Below are 18405 nucleotides of genomic sequence, written 5' to 3' on the forward strand. Positions count from 1 at the left end.
TCAAGAACATCTGGGACACCACTGGATGCTGCCATTGGAGCCTGCGCCCCCCCCCAACAATCCCCTCACCCTCCTCCAACCTAGCTTTTAACTATCACACGGCCGAAAATCAGCACAGAGCTCCCGAAAGTGGAGAGGGCGCTTGTCCTACCCAGTATAAGGGTCATGAGAACAGCCTATCTCTTCTCATCCTGCTTCTCCCAGCTAACCAACTTCCCGCAACCATCTTGGGCATGGCTTATACCACTTCCATTCTGTATGATGAGGGGTTTTTTTGTTTTGGTTTTTTAAGATTCTTAGGGGCAAGGTCAAGTCTCTCCTGCATCAGGGATAATGGACTATTAATAGGACTCCTGCGAGTGACAGATAAGAACGTCCTGCCTTGCTGGATGAGGCCCAAGGCCCATCTCGTCCAGCATCCTGTTTCACACAGTGGCCCACCAGATGCTTCTGAGAAGCCCACAGGCAAGAGCTGAGGGCCTGCTCTCTCTCCTTCTGCTACTCCCCTGCAACTGGTATTGAGACTCATCTTGCCTCTGAGGCTAGAGGTGGCTTATAGCCACCAGACCTGTAGACATTCATAGTCCTTCCCTGCATGAATTTATCTAAGCCCTTCTTAAAGCCATCCTCGCTGTTGGCTGTCACCACATCTTGTGGGCAGAGAATTCCATAGGTTAATTATGCATTATGTGAAAAGGTATTTCCCATTGGTGGTCCTAACTTTCATGGGATGACCCCTGGTTCTAGTGTTATGCAAAAGGGGGGGGGAATTATCTCTCTCCTCTCTCTGCACACCATGCATAAGGTTATAGAGAGACATAGAGACAGGTCTCACGACCAGTGAGACCCACTTTGAAAGGGTTTGCGGGGAGAGCGGGCTAAGCCGATCAGCAAGCCCTGCCCTGTTCTTGACTGCTGACTACCGGCACTGTCATGGAGCCAGCAGGGGCTTGGGAGTCCGGGGGCTGCACGGCCCCTGGAAGTTCCAACATGCCCTGCACGAGCGCACAGAGCATGCTGGAGAGACCCCCCCAAGCTGGGAGGCTGATTTTTAGCCTCCTGGCCGGTGGTCTCCTCATGAGTTGCCGCGGCACGGAGTTGAGGTTTACACGAGCAGCAAAAATCGGGCTAGGCTCTCCTAACCTGATTTTTGCTGGTCATGAGAATAGCCTCATAATGCTATCCGGTCTCCCCTCAGTCATCTTTCCTCTAAACGAAAAAGCCCCAGGTGTGGCCGCCTTGCCTTGTAAGGAAGGTGCTCTAGGGTCTCACTGCAGGAGGGCACGTCTGAGGGAAACGAAAGCTTCTTCACCAAGTGGATGAAATAGCACCACCCTCGACACCCACAACGTGTGTGTGATCACGTGAAGGTGAGGCCAATGGGGCAACGTGCCACCATCACCATCTCCACCGGCTTCTCCAGATCATGGGAGGGGTCCTCTTCCCTTTGCAGAGAGTCTCGTTGAATTGCCAACTGCCTGTGAGCAAGAGGGGGAGGAGCCAGCAAAGGGCACCCCTCCGCCAGGGGTGGGCCCTTTAAATGGGAGCCTTGCTCAATGGAGTGGATGGAAGGGAGCAGATTTAGACAGCCAACTTGGCCCCTGATTGAACAGTGGCAACCATAGGCATCCACTCCCTTTTAGCATGCTTTGTCGGATTTCCCAAAGATACAAGACCACCAATATTTATATACAATGAATAGTTATATACCACTTTTCAACAAAAAGTTCCCAAAGCTGTTTACATATAAACAAACAAACAAAATGGCTCCCTGTCCTCAAAGGGCTCACAATCTAAAAAAGAAACATAAGATAGACCCCAGCAACAGCCACTGGAGGGATGCTGTGCTGGGGATGGAAAGGGCCAGTTGCTCTCCCCATTAAATAAAGAGGATCCCCACTTTAAAAAAGGCCCCTCTTTGCTCAGTTAGCTAGCGTTCCCCGAAGATCTTCCTTTAACACCGGCAGTGTCCTTGCTGGTCCATTCCCTCCAGGGTTCTCCACAACCATGGCCAACTCTCAGCTCTCTTTATTCTTCCAGTATCGGCTCCCTCCTACAAATGCCAGCTGATGTCCCGTGAGCTGATCCGGTGGGAGTAATTCTCTTCTTTGTTTCTTATTCTGCAGGGTCTAACAGGAGCAAAAGGAGAACCAGGGCCTTTCGGGAGACCAGGCCCCAAAGTGAGTGACTCTTTTCTGTCGGATCTTATTTTCAGGATTGGGGAGATGGAGGGCTGTTTTGAGGATAGTTTGTGGTTGTGTATGTGCACAGTGTCCACACTTGAAGCCATAAGGGCTTGGATTCATATGTCACTGGCGGAACGTTTGCGGGGACAGAATGAGCTACAGAAGAAGGTTGAGCTTGGAAAAATTCAGACTGAACTCCTGAACAGCTCAATTTCAGGAGGTTGGGTTTAGGGTACCAAAGAGAGTGATTTGGCACCGTGAAGAGCATTTTCCACCCTCCTAACCATCTCTATGACTTTTTCAAAGGTGAGGTTCTTCTCCAATAGCAATTTGCAGCACTTTGTTTTTATAACAATCTGATCCCTGATCATTTCATCAGTAAAGGTGGCAAACTCACAGGTTACACTTAAGGCACGCAATGCTGCGATATACTGATCGACAGATTCACCAGGCAGTTGGGATCTAGAACAGAACTTGTAGCATTCCACAATCGCATTCAAAGTAGGGTTGAAATGATCATCTAAGGCTTGCAGAGCAGCTTCATAACGGTTGGCATCCCCTTCCAAGTTGGTAGGAAAGGGCATATGAGTATATATCCTCTGGCCTTCAGGGCCCAGGCAGTGAAGCATTAGAACCTTCTGCTTGGCTGGAGTAAAATCAGGGCTCTGTTTGGTGAGGAGGTAATTGCAGAAATAGGACCTCCATTATTTCCAGGGAAGAGCAGGCTCTCCTGGGGTGGACAAGAAAAAAGGTGGTGGTGGGATCTGAGCTGTGCTGCAGTGGGCATCCAGTGAACAACAGAGTCCAGGATTGAGAAGGAAAAAGTATCTTCAAGGAGCTGGAGAAACAAGCAGCCGTGATTCTAGAAAGCAGTTCAGGAATGTAGGCCTAGTAATGCAATGAAATGAGGTTGCAGGAATATTCACAAGCTTTGCAGGCTCACATGCTTAGCTGGTTCAAAATCTCATCACCAAATGTTTTATGGCTGCTTCCCTCATAGACATAAAGAAAACTTATGTAGATTTAACTAAGAGTGTTCAGAAACAACTCATTTCCTCCTCCTCCGTTCCTCCCTTTTCCTTTCTGACTTCACCCCCAACACTCTCTATAGCAGGGATTCTCAACGTTGGGTCCTCAGATGTTGTTGGATTTCAACTCCCATAATCCCCAACCAAAGGCCACTGGGGCTGGGGGATTATAGGAGTTGAAGTCCAACAACATCTGGGGACCCAACGTTGAGAACCCCTGCTCTATTGGATCCCGACTCGGATAAATTTCTCAGCAAGAAAACATAAAATATCACTAGATGGTATACAACCATCAACCAACCGGTCAGTCAACCCATAACCAGTCTCTCCAGGGGAGGTGGCGGGGTGGGGGAGGGGGGATTGATTGACTTAGAAAAACTGATAGAAGTTTTACCAAAAAAGTTTACCCCCTGTATTTGCAGTGCATACATTTTTTAGCCTCATGTACACTGCAGAAAACATGTGATAGGGAGAACCGTCAGCCTCACTAATATACTTTTCAGTCTCTTAAAATCTTGCTGACTGCTACTGAAGGAGAGCTCAGCTGCACCTGACTGTTTCGGACTGATTATATCACGTTTCCCTCTCCCTGGATGCTGCAGGATTTCGGCAACAACATAACTAAGGCTTAGCTTGTAAACCCAAGGGACTCTAAACAAGACTGGAGAGAAAAGGTTTTTGCACTCAGTCTCTCTCTCTCTCTCTCTCTCTCTCTCTCTCTCTCTCTCTCTCTCTCTCTCTCTCCTTGCATTAACACAGGGCCAGCCTGGACTTCCAGGGCCCCCCGGACTCCCAGTAAGTATCTGGTTTTTATTTTTCCTTTATTGCACTTGCCTGTCAAGAAAGCACGCAACCCGGTGTGTCTGCAAGCATGATCTGAGAAGAGAACCCATGGTGGCATTGCACTCGACCCTGCTCTGTGGTCAGATGTGTTTGTTTGTTTGTTTGTTTGTTTGTTTGTTTGTTTAATTACATTTATAAACCGCCCCATCCAGAGGCTCTTGTGCTGAAGGGTGTGGGGAGAAACATTGGCCCCATTCACACGTAACGGGAAACTGGAGTTGAAGGTGCCAGAGGTTGAAATTCTGGCATGTCCGAACGCATGCAACTGCAGTTCAGACACAAAAGAAACCCAAGGTTTCCCTCCTGAAACTACTATTTGAATCTTTGGTTTGTCATGGGTTTTGCCGCTCCTACTGAGGTTTGAAGGTCAGCATTACATCCAAATGCTGAACTGCAGCCCCACTGAGCTCCAACCAGAGTTGAGGGAGGAAGCTGTCCCCTTGCTCTAGCTGTGATTGGCTGCTGGGGCTGTCCTTCATTCCAGAAAGAAGCCCACACAGCCAGTTCTCCCTCCTCTCTGACTATAGTTTGGGTCCTGCTGATCACATCCGAATGCGGGACAGGTAACAACATGGTGGGGGTGAGGGGGAGGAGAGCAGAACCACGTGTCCATTGGACCCACGGTTCCATGTTAAGTGTGAATGTGGCCATTTATTTATTCCCTGTGCATGCTCTGGTGGTAAAGCGGTTTATAGCCCAAGAAGTTATCGGAAGACCATAGGTTGAGTTCAAAAAACCAATAATCGTTTATTAAGAAACAAACATCACATATTGGGAAGGAGATATAGAACAATATACACAAACAAGCACTAGCTTTCAACGCTTGACAAAATCTGACTCTAACTGACCAAGAGAGATCTATTAACATAACTCCTCATGCCTCTAGTGGTCAAAACAAGTTACTGCAGTGCTAAGAGTCACGGCTGTATAATTCTCACTTCTAACAAGGTGCACTGCTTTCTTTCCTGGCTTGAGCCGGAGGGAAATCTGTCCTTCTGTTTGCAGCGGAAGCTGCTGTGCATAGGACTGATTGTCTGGGAGCTGGCGGCATCACCAGTCACTTCCTCTCCAACCTCTACAAGCAGTTTTTTAACATTGGGGGAAAAAATCAATTCTGCTTTATTTTAAAAGTGGGAGGGGGGGCAGTGACATACATTTAACTGGATAAATATACACATGATACTTTACAAAAATAAGGCAAGAATTTGGACAGTGCATCAGAAGCGAGTGGGGGGCGGGGCGGGCAAGACTACTGGATTAGCATTTAATTGGTTGCCTAGTATGTCTCTCAAGTGCCTTGTGAAGGCAGGGAGAGGTCGGGCTTATGCTGCAGGAGGTGAAAAACGCAGCTGTGTTGGCCATGGTATGCACCTGAAGGATGTTTGCGGATGTAAGGCTTTAAGTTGCTGTCTCAACACATTTACTTGGGAGGAAGGGCCATGGAAATCTGTGCACCTTACTTCTGAGTGAAGAAGCTTTTGCTGTGTTATCATCGGGCCTGATGTGTGTGTGAGGCAGTCGGTGGAGAAGGCCAGCGTGCCGAAGTCGGGAGATGTGCTGGAAGTTAAGCAGAGGCTGGATGGCTGTCTGTGAGCAGGGGCGGATTAACGCATAGGCGATACAGGCGCTTGCCTACGGCGGCAAATTTCAAGGGGCGGCAGATTTTGAGAGTGGTGTGCAAGGAAAGGGCTTGGGTCGGGGGAAAGTTAAATCTCCCTTCTCTACCTTTTAAAAACCACCAGGATACATCGGGATGGTGGCAGGATGGCGGTGGCGTGGCGGAGATGGTGGCGAGAGCCCCTCCCAAATGACAGGTTGGGTCATTTCTGGCCCATTTCAGGGCTCTCTGCGCATGGTGAAAAGATGGAACCCCCCCCCCACACACACACACCCCTGCAGCCCTTTCCTTGCTGGGTTCCCCTTTACAAGTATGGCCGCCGAGCCCCTCGAGCCAGGGTGGCAAATCTTGGGTTGCCTACAGGCGGCAACGCGCTTGCTCCGCCCCTGTCGGTGAGAGATGCGGTAGCAGTTCCGTGCCCTGAGCAGGGGCTGGACTAGATGACCTTCAAGGTCCCTTCCAGCTCTCACAATCCATGATTCTAAGTTGCTGTGTTGGAGTGGCTGGGTGGGGAGCAGAATGCAGGACGGCTGCACCGAGGCTGCGGAGGCTTGGGCACTGTGGGGAGGGAGGGAGGGAGGGAGGGAGAGAGGGTTGTGCTCCAAAAATACGATGCAACCCATCTGGGGGAACGCAAGAGCTCCTTTGCCCCCTGAGCTTTCTGCCCCAGTGCCTGGCTCCTTCCGCGGCTGATAACCATAATTCATGGCAGCTCTTTTCTCCTTTCAGGGTCCCGGACTGTCAGGAGCCCCTGTAAGTACGAGCCGTGTGACTGGTTATGCTGATTCAAGGCAGTGGGCTTGATCTGAGAGGTAGGGGTCAGTGTTCCTTCCAGGGTTCCCTCTAACAGGGATTCCCAGATGTGGTTGACGACAACTCCCAGAATCCCCAAGCAAAAGCCATTGCCGCTGGGGATACTGGGAGCTCTAGTCAACACCATCTGGGAATCCCTGTTAGAGGGAACCCTGGTTCCTTCTAACAGGGATTCCCAGATGTTGTTGACTACAACTCCCAGCATCCCTAGCGGCAATAGCCTTTGCTTGGGGATTCTGGGAGTTGTAGTCAACAACATCTGGGAATTCCTGAACACTGGTGGGGTGTGTGTTCGTGTGTTCGTTCATAACATTGCCATATAGTCTACTGGGCAAAGGAGAAAAGGATTAGGATCTGGTGCTAGAGGCCTTGAACAAGGTGAGCCATGGTGTCTCAGTATTTACTACTACTACTACTACTACTACTACTACTACGAATATTTATATACTGCTCTTCAACCAAAGTTCTCAAAGCGGTTTACACAGAAAAATAAATAATACATGAATAAGATGTCCTGCTGTCCCCAAAGGGCTCACAATCTACAAAGAGAAAGAAGGCAGATACCAGCCACAGCCACTGGAGGGATGCTGTGCTGGGGTTGGACAGGGCCAGCCGCTCTCCCCCTGCTCAATAGAAGAGAATCCCTACTTTGAAAGGGGTCTCTTTACTCAGTTAGCAGGGGTTATAAGCAATATCCAAAGATATTGCGTTGGTCCAGCTGCTCAGACCTTGAGCAAGGCATGGCAAGGGCTGAGGGCTGGGAGGGCCCCTGGCCCCTGACTGACTGGCCCCTGGCTTGCATGCAGAAGACCCCGGGGCAGACTCCTGCATCTCTGGCTGCCGTGTTCTCAGGACCAGGAAGGGTGCCTCTCCCTCAGCCTAGGGCCCTGCAGACCTGATGCCAGTCAAAGCAGACAATATTGGGGTTGATAGACCAAGGGTCTGCTTTAATATGTCGCCAAGAGTTCAGAATTTTGCAGATCTGAGCCGGATTTTATTTTCTTGGTGGGCAGCCAATAATAGAAATGTAAACCCAGAATCCCCCCCAGCCCCACCAGATGAGCTCCTCTTTCTTTCCTGTTAATGCACACGCTTGTGTTGTCCTCGTTTGTGTGTTCAGAGGTTGTCGCATAAATGTCACATAAGGGGGTGGACGAATTCTGACAGTACAGCCGTAGATGGACCAGCTCACTATTTTATTTCATTCGCCCAAGGAACTCGGGATGGCAATCATGGTCCCCACTCCATTTTATCCTCACAACAACCCTTTGAGGTAGGCTAGGCCGAGAGAGCCACCCAGTAAGCATCATGGCTGAGTGGGGATTTGAACCTGGGTAGTCTGACTCCCTAACCACCACGCTACACTGATTCTTTATATCACACTGAGATCATTTGCACAATCGAAAACTGTGTTCTACCTGGGTTTGGGAGCTGCATGTGTCCCAGTTTTCAGTTGCGTGGAAGCAAGGGAGGAGGAAAGGCTACCCAGGTTTTCCTCCTCCCTTGCTTCCACACAATCACCTCTACCCAGCTTCTCCTCCTACCTCGCTTCCACACCACCAAAAATTGGGAGTACACACAGCTCTCAAACCAAGGTAGGACACAGTTTTTGCTTGTGTGGATGACCTCACAGTTAACTCAAGAGTGCCTTCCTTGATAGCAAAGCAAAACCTGGCAGATCCATCAGAACTTGTAGTGACTTTGCAGGGAACCTTGGAATACTCTGGAATACTTGGAATACTCTGCCTTGTTTCAGTGCGTTTGCCCCTTGTGTGATCCATATGATTCAAAGAGAGTATATTTTTCTGTTTCTTTCCTAAAGGGTACTCCAGGCCAGGTTGGACTTCCTGGAGAAATCGGCGTTCTGGGACCCAAGGTAAGAGGTGTAATCAAGATCTATTTCACGGGGTGTGTTGTTGGCTTTCCAGGTTCTGTTCTGGGAAAAGAGCATGGATGCACACTGCACCAGGGGTTCTCAAAGTTGGGTTTCCAGATGTGGCTGGACTACAACTCCCATCATCCCCAGCCACAACAGACTTTGTGGAATTGTGGTCCAGCAATAGTTAGGGACCAGCGTTTGAAGAGCCCTGCGTTCTGGAGAAACAGCCACGCGTAAGCCAAGTTCTGACTCCTGAGAATTCTGAACGTTGGTAGACAAAACTGGTAAGCAAACACAGGGAAGCAGGAATCTCTGGCCACCTCTCTCAGCCCTGCTATTAATCCATGCTTCTCTCTGGCATCTCATTGTCCCTCTCCTCCCACGCCCAACCTTTCTAGGATCAATTAGCAGTCAAAAGAAAGATAAGATGAGCAGGAGAGAGAAAGGTGGCCAAGGATTCTGTGATTCCCATTCAGCTTTTTCAACCTGTCTTTGTTTGGCCTATGACTAAATAAAAGAACTACTACTTTTTGACCTGTCCCTGGAAGAGCTTCAGATTTCTCCACAGGCAGAGCCTGGCTTCTGTGACGCTAATTTCAACATGATGAGTTTACAGTGGCGTTTTCAGTAGAATGCAGAGCTACTGTAGTTTAGAATTAAGAGAGCGGGTCTTGTGGCAGCGGGGCCATGAAAGAAAGCAGAACTGCTGCTCCTTCCTGGAGTTCCATTTGCTCCTCTCTCCCCCATCCTGTCCTGCCCCAGCATGGAGAGCCATGCTGCCTACAGGCTGGCCATTCGTCAGGTAGAGCTGTGCAGTTAACCGTGCAGTAGGGATGTGCACAGAACCGGTGGGGGGCGGTTCGAAGGTGGGGGGGATACATTTAAGGACAGATGAGGGTGCATTCACCAGCCCTGCCACCCGCCGCATTTCCCCCACCAGCCCTGCAGTTTAAAAGAGTCTCGCGGGGCAGCAGCATACCTCCGTGTCGCCCCATTTGCTCCTCGGACAGGAAGTGACCGGATGTACCTGGCGCACGCACACCGGGTACTTCCAGTCACTTCCTGTCTGAGGAGGAGACTTTTTCACACAGCACATCATTAGTCATGGAATTCTCTGCCATGGGATGCGGTGATGTCCACCAGTTTGGATCGCTTTAGGCAGGGCTTAGACAAAGTCATGGAGGACCGGTCTATCAATGGCTGCTAGTCTTGATGGCTATAGGCCATCTCCAGGCTCAGAGGCAGGATGTCGCTGAATATCAGTTGTGGGCGAGTAACTGCAGGAGAGAGGGCATGCCTTAATCTCTTGCCTATGGGCTTCCCAGAGGCATCTGGTGGGCCACTGTGGGACTGATCCAGCAAGGCTGTTGTTCTTAACATAGTCCATGGCCCTGACTTCCTCCTATCCATATCCCAACCCTTGTTCCTCATGCCTTCCCTTTACCCAGGCACCTAAGCAGCCTCCTTAGTCTAGTTCTTCTACTCCCATCCTCTGCCAAGCCATCTTGCAGAGGAGAGCTGGTCTTGTGGTAGCAAGCAGGCCTTGCCTCCTTAGCTACGCAGGGTCTGCCTTGGTTGCATATGAATAGGAGACGATGTGTGAGCACTGCAAGATATTCCCCTCAGGGGATGAAGCCGCTCTGGGAAGAGCAGAAGGTTTCAAGTTCCCTCCCTGGCAGCATCTCCAAGAGAGGGCTGAGAGAGATTCCTGCCTGCCACCTTGGAGAAGCCGCAGCCAGTCTGTGAAGACAATACTGAGCTAGATAGACCTGTGGTCTGACTCAGTATATGGCAGCTTCCTATGTTACACCAAAGGGTGATCTCTGTTCCATTCTTTCCCTGTGCTCCATCATATTTTATTTATTTATTTTTACATTTGTATGCTTCTCTTCCTCCAAGGAGCCCAGAGGAGCTTCCTCCAAGGAGCCATGTAACATACATGGTTATGTTAATCCTCACAACAACCCTGTGAGGTAGGTTAGGCTGAGGGATAAGTGATCGGCCCAGAATCACCCAGTGAGTTTTATGGCTGAGTGGGGATTTGAACCCGGGTCTCCCGGCCCTATTCCAACACTCTAACCACTACACCATACTGTATCATAGCCACTATCTTTGATCTCTTACTGCATTCTGCTGTTGGCGTTTCCTTCCCATTAGACTGCACTCCCACCATGTCATCATTCACCCCTTTGGGTCTTGAGATTCCACTCATGGCTGTCAGTAGGCCGTCTTTTAAAAGTGGGTCTCCTTTTTAGCACCTTTCCCATTGCTAGGAGCAGCACTTGTTCTCCCTGGCAGCATTTGTGCAGAAACGATGCTGACTGGGTTGTCATGGACATCTGCATGCTGCCACAAGACACCCACGGGCAAATCTCTCTGTGGTCTCTCTCTTTCAGGGTGAACGTGGACCAGACGGGCCGCAAGGACCTCCAGGGCCCCCTGGGAAGCCTGTAAGTTTGGTCACTGCTATTTCTGATCTCCCTGCACACACAGTTTACACAGAATTGGAGATGAAACCTTTTGATGGAATTGGGGTGTAGCCAATGACTATGGATCACAAAGCTCACAATGTGGTGTGCCTGCGGTATTTATAAGCATTGGCAACTAGGGAAGAAGGATGGGGATTTTTCATCTCTTGGTGGTCTTCCCCTGTGAAGACTGAGTGTATGCACTCAGTTTTATCTGGGATCTGACGACAAATTGACACACGGTGTAGCCCTTGTCAGAGCCTCAGGCCTTTCCCTCCAGTGAGAAATGGAAAGAGGTGGCCCGCCTGTGCCCGAGCTGAAGACCAGGCTGCTTTTGAAGACTTAATTGTTTCTCATTTATTCCCAAGGGCCCCGTCGGGCGCATCCATGGAGTCGAAGGCAGTGCTGATTTCTTGGTAAGGAAAGCAGCGGTTAGATTCTGACTTCAGTGAGTAGTAGTAAGTTTATTTCGGTCATAGACCAGAAAGCAGAGAGAAGAAAACAACATCATGTAAAATCAGAACGTGTTTTACATATATAACAAAACCTGGCCATTTGGGTACTAACCCCCATATTAAAATTGGACAACAAAAGATTTAAATAAAATTCATCAGGATGACCGGGAAAATTTGCCAGCAGGGGGGAAATTAATCTTAAACGAACATCCCTATAGAAATCACAGTATCAAAAGGCATGTGCAGTAGTTTCAACAGTGCCAGAGCCGCATGGGCATGGCTTCAGTTATGTTCCGCTTTCAAAACCCAAACCTGCCTCATCCTCCTCTTCCATCCTTGGAAGATACACTTGTGGGTAGATGGGCTGCTGCCTGTCAGTGCGGGCAGTACTAGGAGACAGATGGGCCAGTGCTCTGACTTGGTAGAGGCAGCGCCTAATGTTCCTATGACTGGCCCTTGTTTTCCACCAGCTACCTAGCTGCCTCTTGGTTGAAAGAAAACCTCCTCTTCTCCCCTACAGTGTCCTACCAACTGCCCGCCTGGACCCAAGGGCCCCCAGGGACTGCAAGGCTTGAAGGTAAGGGTGAACCTGCATTACATTTTACCTGTTGTCACCTTACACAGAAATGCTTTTGATGTGTCCCGTCCCCTCTGCACCACCCGTTTGGGTACATCCACCGTGGTTACATCCATGTTGAGGGTGTGATCAGCAAGCAGCTCTCTCTTCCGCATATACTCAACATTTATTATTATTATTATTATTATTATTATTATTATTATTATTATTTCTTGTTTACACAGTCAGACAGGTGTTATTGACCGGTTTGTTTTATCCAGACATCGAGTCCTTCCCAAGGACCTGGGATGCCAGAATTTTATTGTCAATGGTTATAGATATCGTCGCAGAATATATGCTGTTCCCAGTAAAGCTGCTTTTTGTAATTGGCTGATGGTGATTTCTGTGGCCCCTATGGTGCTGAGGTACTCTTCAAGGTCTTTTGGAACTGCACCCAGGGCGCCAATTACCACTATTATTATTATTATTATTATTATTACAACATTTATATCCCGCACTTCCTCCAAGGAGCCCAGAGCGGTGTACTACATACTTGAGTTTCTCTTTCACAACAACCCTGTGAAGTAGGTTAGGCTGAGAGAGAAGTGACTGGCCCAGAGTCACCCAGCTAGTTTCATGGCTGAATGGGGATTTGAACTCGGGTCTCCCCGGCCCTAGTCCAGCACTCTAACCACTACACCACGCTGGCTCAAAGTGTCCAAATCTGTCCCCACCCCAACCCAAATCACCCCAGATTCCATTTGGATTTTATTTTATTTGGATTGCTTCATAACTCCACTTCTACAAGGGCTAGAACTTAGCTTTTCTTTCTTTCTTTTTAATGAAATCTGGGAATCTGGGGAAATGGATAGGAGGAATCCGAATCTTGAATCAATTCAGTTCGAATCTGGCATGATATGATTTGGACCCTAATCTAGCCAATGGACCACAGGGGTGATTTGTTCTGTCTCCAAATCACCCGAATCAGCTAGATTTGGGTACAAATCAATTTGAACCCGAATTGATTCGCACATCCCTACTGCAAATCCCTGTTAGAGGGAACAGTGGTTGGGGGTCACAGGGGACAGTTGGATAAGGCTTTTATGTAGTCTTAACTGGACATTTTGTTTGTGAGTGTACCGGTCTCAGTACACATGTACATGTGTTTGTGCTGAATGACTATTTCCATTCATTTTCAGACAGAACCTTCCCCCTCAAATGCAAGGAATACACTACCGTACATGCATTGAAAGTGTGTGAATAGTGCTTGTGTGTGTGGTACTTGTGCGGGACCTTGTGGTTCATTGGTAAATATTGGACTATAAATAGACACAATCCAGGCACTGGCATTTAAAGCAGATGAACACCCAATTCAGTCCACAGTTAGCAGTGCTTTACTTATGAACATATCTGTTGGTACAAATTGACACAAGAGGTCAACAGCTCCTCACCCAAAGCACAGCAGTCACTTGGTGTTGTGCAGATCGGCATCTGCTCCAAGAGGAGAGCTGGTCTTGTGGTAGCAAGCAAGAATGGTCCTCTTTTTGCTAAGCAGGGTCTACCTTGGTTTGCATTTGGATGGGCGACTCTGCGTGAATGCAATAAGATGGCAGAGTCTCTGCTTTGCATGCAGAAGGTCCCAGGTTCAACCCCTAGCAGCATCTCCAGGTTCGGCTGGGAAAGACTCCTACCTTGAAACCTTGGAGAACTGCTGCCAATATTGAGCTAGATGGACCAGTGGTCTGACTCGGCATAAGGCATCTTCCTGTGTCCCTGTGTTGAGTCTGGAGGCTGCTCAGCCACAATACTGGCTGGGGTGGCTAGCTCTCAGGCCCGTCTTCCTCACAGGAGGGCCCGTCCAGTCCTGTAGACGAGAGCCCACGAGGTCTGGAAGGTGGCAAGGCTGCTTGTAGCACCATGGACAGCTCCATTCCCACAGCCTCTAGATCAGGTTCTTCTAGACCAGAGGTAGACATAGGCAACCTTTCGTGCTTTGGCTATTTATTTATATCCCCAATTGAGCGAGATCATCTCTGCGCCAACACATTATGGATATGGAGAAACAGATGGACAGGAGCCAGATAGGGGTTGACACTTATTTAGGTAATCATACATCACTGTCTGGTCCAGCAAGATACCTAAATAAAATATTAGTACCTAGTTTCCGGAGGGCTCTGACACTGGCCTGGTGTAATGCCTTAGAAACAGCAGTCCGGGAGGGGAGCTACTCTAAGATCCCCTATAAGGAGCGTGTCTGCCCTTGTGGTTCTGGGGAAGTGGAGTCAACGGCCCATGTTATCTTGAATTGTCAGTTTTATCGAACTATGCGGGAGAGATATAGAAGTCCTTTTTTAACAGCATACCCCAGTTGTTCTGAGCAGTTCTATTTGGAATGACTTTTAACAGACCATTGGGATGTAGTATCTTATAACCTGGTGAAGTATTGTTTTCTGGCTAACAAGACTAGGATAAGAAATGTTGCGAAGCGAGATATGGGGGGTTGGATTGAATTACATTTTAGATTATTATAATGCATGGAGCCCTCTGTTTTATGTAACTGATAAACTTGGGCGTTACGGTTCTGTTTTATGTTTTAACAGTTAGTTGTTTATTTACGATCTTAGATCAAACAGTGTTTTAACAGTTTTTATTACTTGTTTGACTAAGTTTGCTTTTATGTAAAGTTTTTGTACTTTGTTTTTTGCTGGCCAAATGACTGTAACAATAAAGATTTGATGTGATATCCCCAATTTATTGTGGCTGGGGATGATGGGAGTTGTAGTTCAACGACAGCTGGCACACCCAAGGCTGCCTATCCTTGTTCTAGACTAGCGGTTTCCAAACTTATTTCCTCGTAGCCCAGCTGAAGGCAAAAGAACAATTTATTCTCCTAAGGGTTTTCATAACATCACAGCTCTGAGCAACAATGAATGCCCTTTAAGCTACTCACATTTAGGAGTCTTGCTAGAAACAAGCTATTAGTCTTATATCTGAATGACTGAAACATTACTTTGAAAGTGTGGGTTATATTTTTAAGAGGTGGTAAAAAATTTGTCTAGCAAGGAAACCCTAATCCTAATCCCAGTCCAGTACTGGGCTGTGACCTGTATTTTGAAAGCTGCTGCTAGATATGTCCCCAAGAGAGCTGCAGTTGGAGTCACCAAGACATCACAGTATTTGGAGACAGGGTTGGGTTTCTCTGTATCAGTGCAAGACTGGGAACTGAGTGTGTGTGTCTGTGTGTGTTTATGCATATGCTAACTCTGTGCCAACAAACCAGTTGTTTCACCAAAGACAAACCCCACTGAAATTGGCCACAGAAGAGTATTCTATTTAAGAAAATTGGCTTCATGAGATTGGGACATCAGGACCAGTGCCTTTGGCATACTGCTTCTTTGGTCTCCTGCCTCTTTCTCTCCCCCAAGTGCCTTGGAATGGAGAGGAGGAGGTTCAGAGCCCCCGCCCCCCACCGATCCTCCTTTCAGGCCTTAATCCTTCAGCCAGGCTTTCCCCCAGGAGTTGAGGCTGTTCCTCTGGCCGTGCCCATCTTCTCCTAGGTGCTGCCCTGTTCTGCCTGAAATAGCCCCATACTCCCCTTAGGGTGTTGCTAAAAAGCCTGGACTTATTGGTTTTATTTTTTACTTTTGCGTCCTGCTCTTCCTCCGAGGAGCCCAGAGTGATGTACATGGTCATATTTATCAGCTTTGGCTGATACGTCAGCTACATCCATTTCTGGAGGTCAATGACCTTAAAACAGTGGTGTAGATGCTGGTGACCTCCAGACTTGACTGCTGTAATGCGCTCTATGTGGGGTTGATTTTGTACACAGTCCAGAAACTACAATTGGTGCAGAATGTGGCAGCCAGACTGGTCTCTGGGATAACATGAAGGGACCATATAACACCAGTTTTGAAAGAACTACACTGGTTGCTGATATGTTTCTGGGTGAAATACAAAGTGCTGGTTATTACCTATAAAGTCCTTAATGACATGTGTCCAGGCTATTTAAGAGAGCTCCTCCTTTGTCATGAACACTCCCACCTTTTATGATCTTCTGTAGAGGTCTGGTTATGGTTGCCACCAGCTCGTCTGTTGGCGACTCAGGACCACGCTTTCTCTCTGGCTGCCCCAGGGTTTTGGAATAAGCTCTCTGCTGAAATAAGAGCATCTCCTTCTCTGTTTGTTTTCAGGAAGACCCTCAAGACTTTCTTTTTCTCGCAAGCTTTTAATTAGAATTCTAATAATTTGTATTATATTGTTTTATTGTGTTTTAACTTGTGATTTTTAATATTAAAATGTGTACACCGCCTAGAGATTTACATATCAGGTGGTATAAAAATATGTTAAATAAATATTTATCCCCACAGCAACCCTGCAAGGTAGGTTAGCCTGAGAGATCAGTGACTGGCCCAGAGTGACCCAGTGAGTTTCATGGCTGAATGGGGATTTGAACCTGGGTCTCCTTGGATCTAGTCCAGCACTTTAACCACTACCCCACACTGGCTCTCCTCTTGAGAGACCACACCTTGGCCCCATGAGACAATGAGTCTCTCTCTCGTGCAACTATCCCTTTGAGCTAAAGACTGAAGCTGTCCCCATCTCCCAGGGAGCTTCTGGGCTTCCCGTGAGCCCCTCTCCGCTTGTACTCCCGCCCACCTCTGTTTCTGGAACAAGGTTGTTGTCAGTCTTCCCACCAGGAGCCTGGGGAGATTCTTCATTGGTTGAACCCCAACAGGTTTTTAATATGAGATTAAGGCATCTTTTGAAATCCTGTCTCTCTTCCCTTTAGGGACACAAAGGCCGCCCGGGAGCTCTGGGAGAATCTGGCAGGCAGGGCAAGCCGGTGAGTATATATGTGCTCTCCCACCACTTCACCTCCTCCTGGATCTGTAAGTGTTTCTGGATGCAGAAGGTGCTGCCTGCGAGTCAAAGGGCCTCTTCATACACAGAAGCAAACCCACTGGGAATGCACTTAACCTAGACCCAGTGGCCAGCATCCTGACCAACGCTGGACTTGCACAAGGCTATGCTAGCACAAGGCTGTGGTGCTGAGTCTGGAGTTTGCGTTCCAGACAAGTGCTGCACTCATGCAAACGTGTTCGTGCCTGTGCAAAAAGGTGTTTAACTTGGGCACGCCTCACTTCTTGCAGGGAACTTCTACTCAATAGCACAGTGTTGGAAATCCTCGTGACTGAGTGCAGTGATACAATCGTCTTGCACTAGCACAGCGTTGACCATTGTGCAAGCCCAGCAGTGGTCGAGATGTCCACCAGTCCTTTAAGCCCAGGTTTGCAAACTCAAAATCTGTTCCCCCACAATTCTCCAAGAATTCACTTGAAAACACATTTAGGTGTTGGTTTCAAAAGAACAGAATGTGCAAACCATCCCTGTGTTTGAATGCATTTGGAGAACTTGATTTCAGGAGCGGGTTTTGCATTGTCTTGGGGACAAGTGGTGGGAGAGAAAGAAAGTTGGGGGTGTAGCGTGGTGGCAGTGGAAGGCAGAAAGGAAGACTTGAAAACTGACTCATTTTTAATCTCCAGTTCTCTGTGGGATTTTGTTAGTGTTGAGGTTGAGCCTCAAGATAATAGCTTTAATTTAAATAGTAATAATTTTCATGTCTTTGTTATCGTATTACCTCCCTTGGAGGCCTTCAGGAGAGCCTTAAAGGCCCATCTTTTTAGGCCAGCTTTTAATGATATCTAGTTGAAATTTTAATCTGGTTTAAAAGGTTTTTTTGTATTGTTTTTATTATGTGTTTTTTATTTTGATGCAAACCGCCCTGAGCCACTTTAGGAAGGGTGGTATATTAAATAAACAAAAATAAAATCTCAACAGAGAGGATTTGATGCTTTATACATAGGGTACAAAGCAGATGTATTTAATTCTGTCGAATTCCCTCACAAGATAGTCAAAGTCCATCTTTCAAAGAAGCTGTGAATTTGTGTTTCGTTTTTAGGCCTGACATCTTGCTATATTTTGCTTTTTTGTTTTGTTTGTTTCATCAGGGTCCAAAGGGTGATGTAGGCCTCTCCGGAGAACAAGGCATACCCGGCCCTCCCGTAACGTATTTATTTCTGTTTCTTAAAATTACTACTTTTGTTCTAGGGCCTCTGTTAGTCCTGGGACCTACCTGGGCTAATATTGTGAGCAAGGAACTTCAATGGACTTACTAAAGTTCCTAGTCCACAATATTAGTCCAGCTGCCCACACATACCTGTAGGGCACACTGATAGCCTGAAGGGAGAAAAGGCCCCAATAAATCTGTCAGTTTACAAAGGTTTCCCTTTCTGGTCACTTGGAGGTGATCATTATTCACCACAGGTGAACAGATAAGTAGTGGTATACAACCCTGTGCCTGATAATGTTAAATTCTGCTGCATACAGTTTTCTAAGCCCAAATAATACGAGCTTCCCTTCTGCTTACTGTCATGTTGATGGTTCCTATTTTCAACTTTAATTTCCCCCCCTACTTCTAATAGTTTTCCGAACTGCCCTTTGAATCAGTACACAAATCTCAAAACTTTTGTTCCTGAAACTCTTTTTAGAAAGCGTGTTC

At 47.7% G+C, this 18405-nt stretch overlaps 1 protein-coding gene across 3 annotated transcripts in view; it reads left to right on the forward strand.

The window, feature by feature from the left end:
* The window catches only part of COL9A2 (collagen type IX alpha 2 chain), a 69196-nt gene that overhangs the window by 13066 nt on the left and 37725 nt on the right, over nucleotides 1-18405 (forward strand). For all 3 annotated transcript variants that reach the window (XM_053267678.1, XM_053267679.1, XM_053267680.1), the window contains exons 6-14: nucleotides 2127-2180; nucleotides 3974-4009; nucleotides 6405-6428; nucleotides 8311-8364; nucleotides 10764-10817; nucleotides 11204-11251; nucleotides 11811-11867; nucleotides 16636-16689; nucleotides 17855-17908. In XM_053267678.1, coding sequence (XP_053123653.1) covers nucleotides 2127-2180; nucleotides 3974-4009; nucleotides 6405-6428; nucleotides 8311-8364; nucleotides 10764-10817; nucleotides 11204-11251; nucleotides 11811-11867; nucleotides 16636-16689; nucleotides 17855-17908 — 435 coding nt within the window. The remainder of the gene's footprint in view (nucleotides 1-2126; nucleotides 2181-3973; nucleotides 4010-6404; nucleotides 6429-8310; nucleotides 8365-10763; nucleotides 10818-11203; nucleotides 11252-11810; nucleotides 11868-16635; nucleotides 16690-17854; nucleotides 17909-18405) is intronic.

Source organism: Hemicordylus capensis, chromosome 7 (assembly GCF_027244095.1).
Source record: "Hemicordylus capensis ecotype Gifberg chromosome 7, rHemCap1.1.pri, whole genome shotgun sequence".
Lineage (NCBI taxonomy): Eukaryota > Metazoa > Chordata > Lepidosauria > Squamata > Cordylidae > Hemicordylus > Hemicordylus capensis.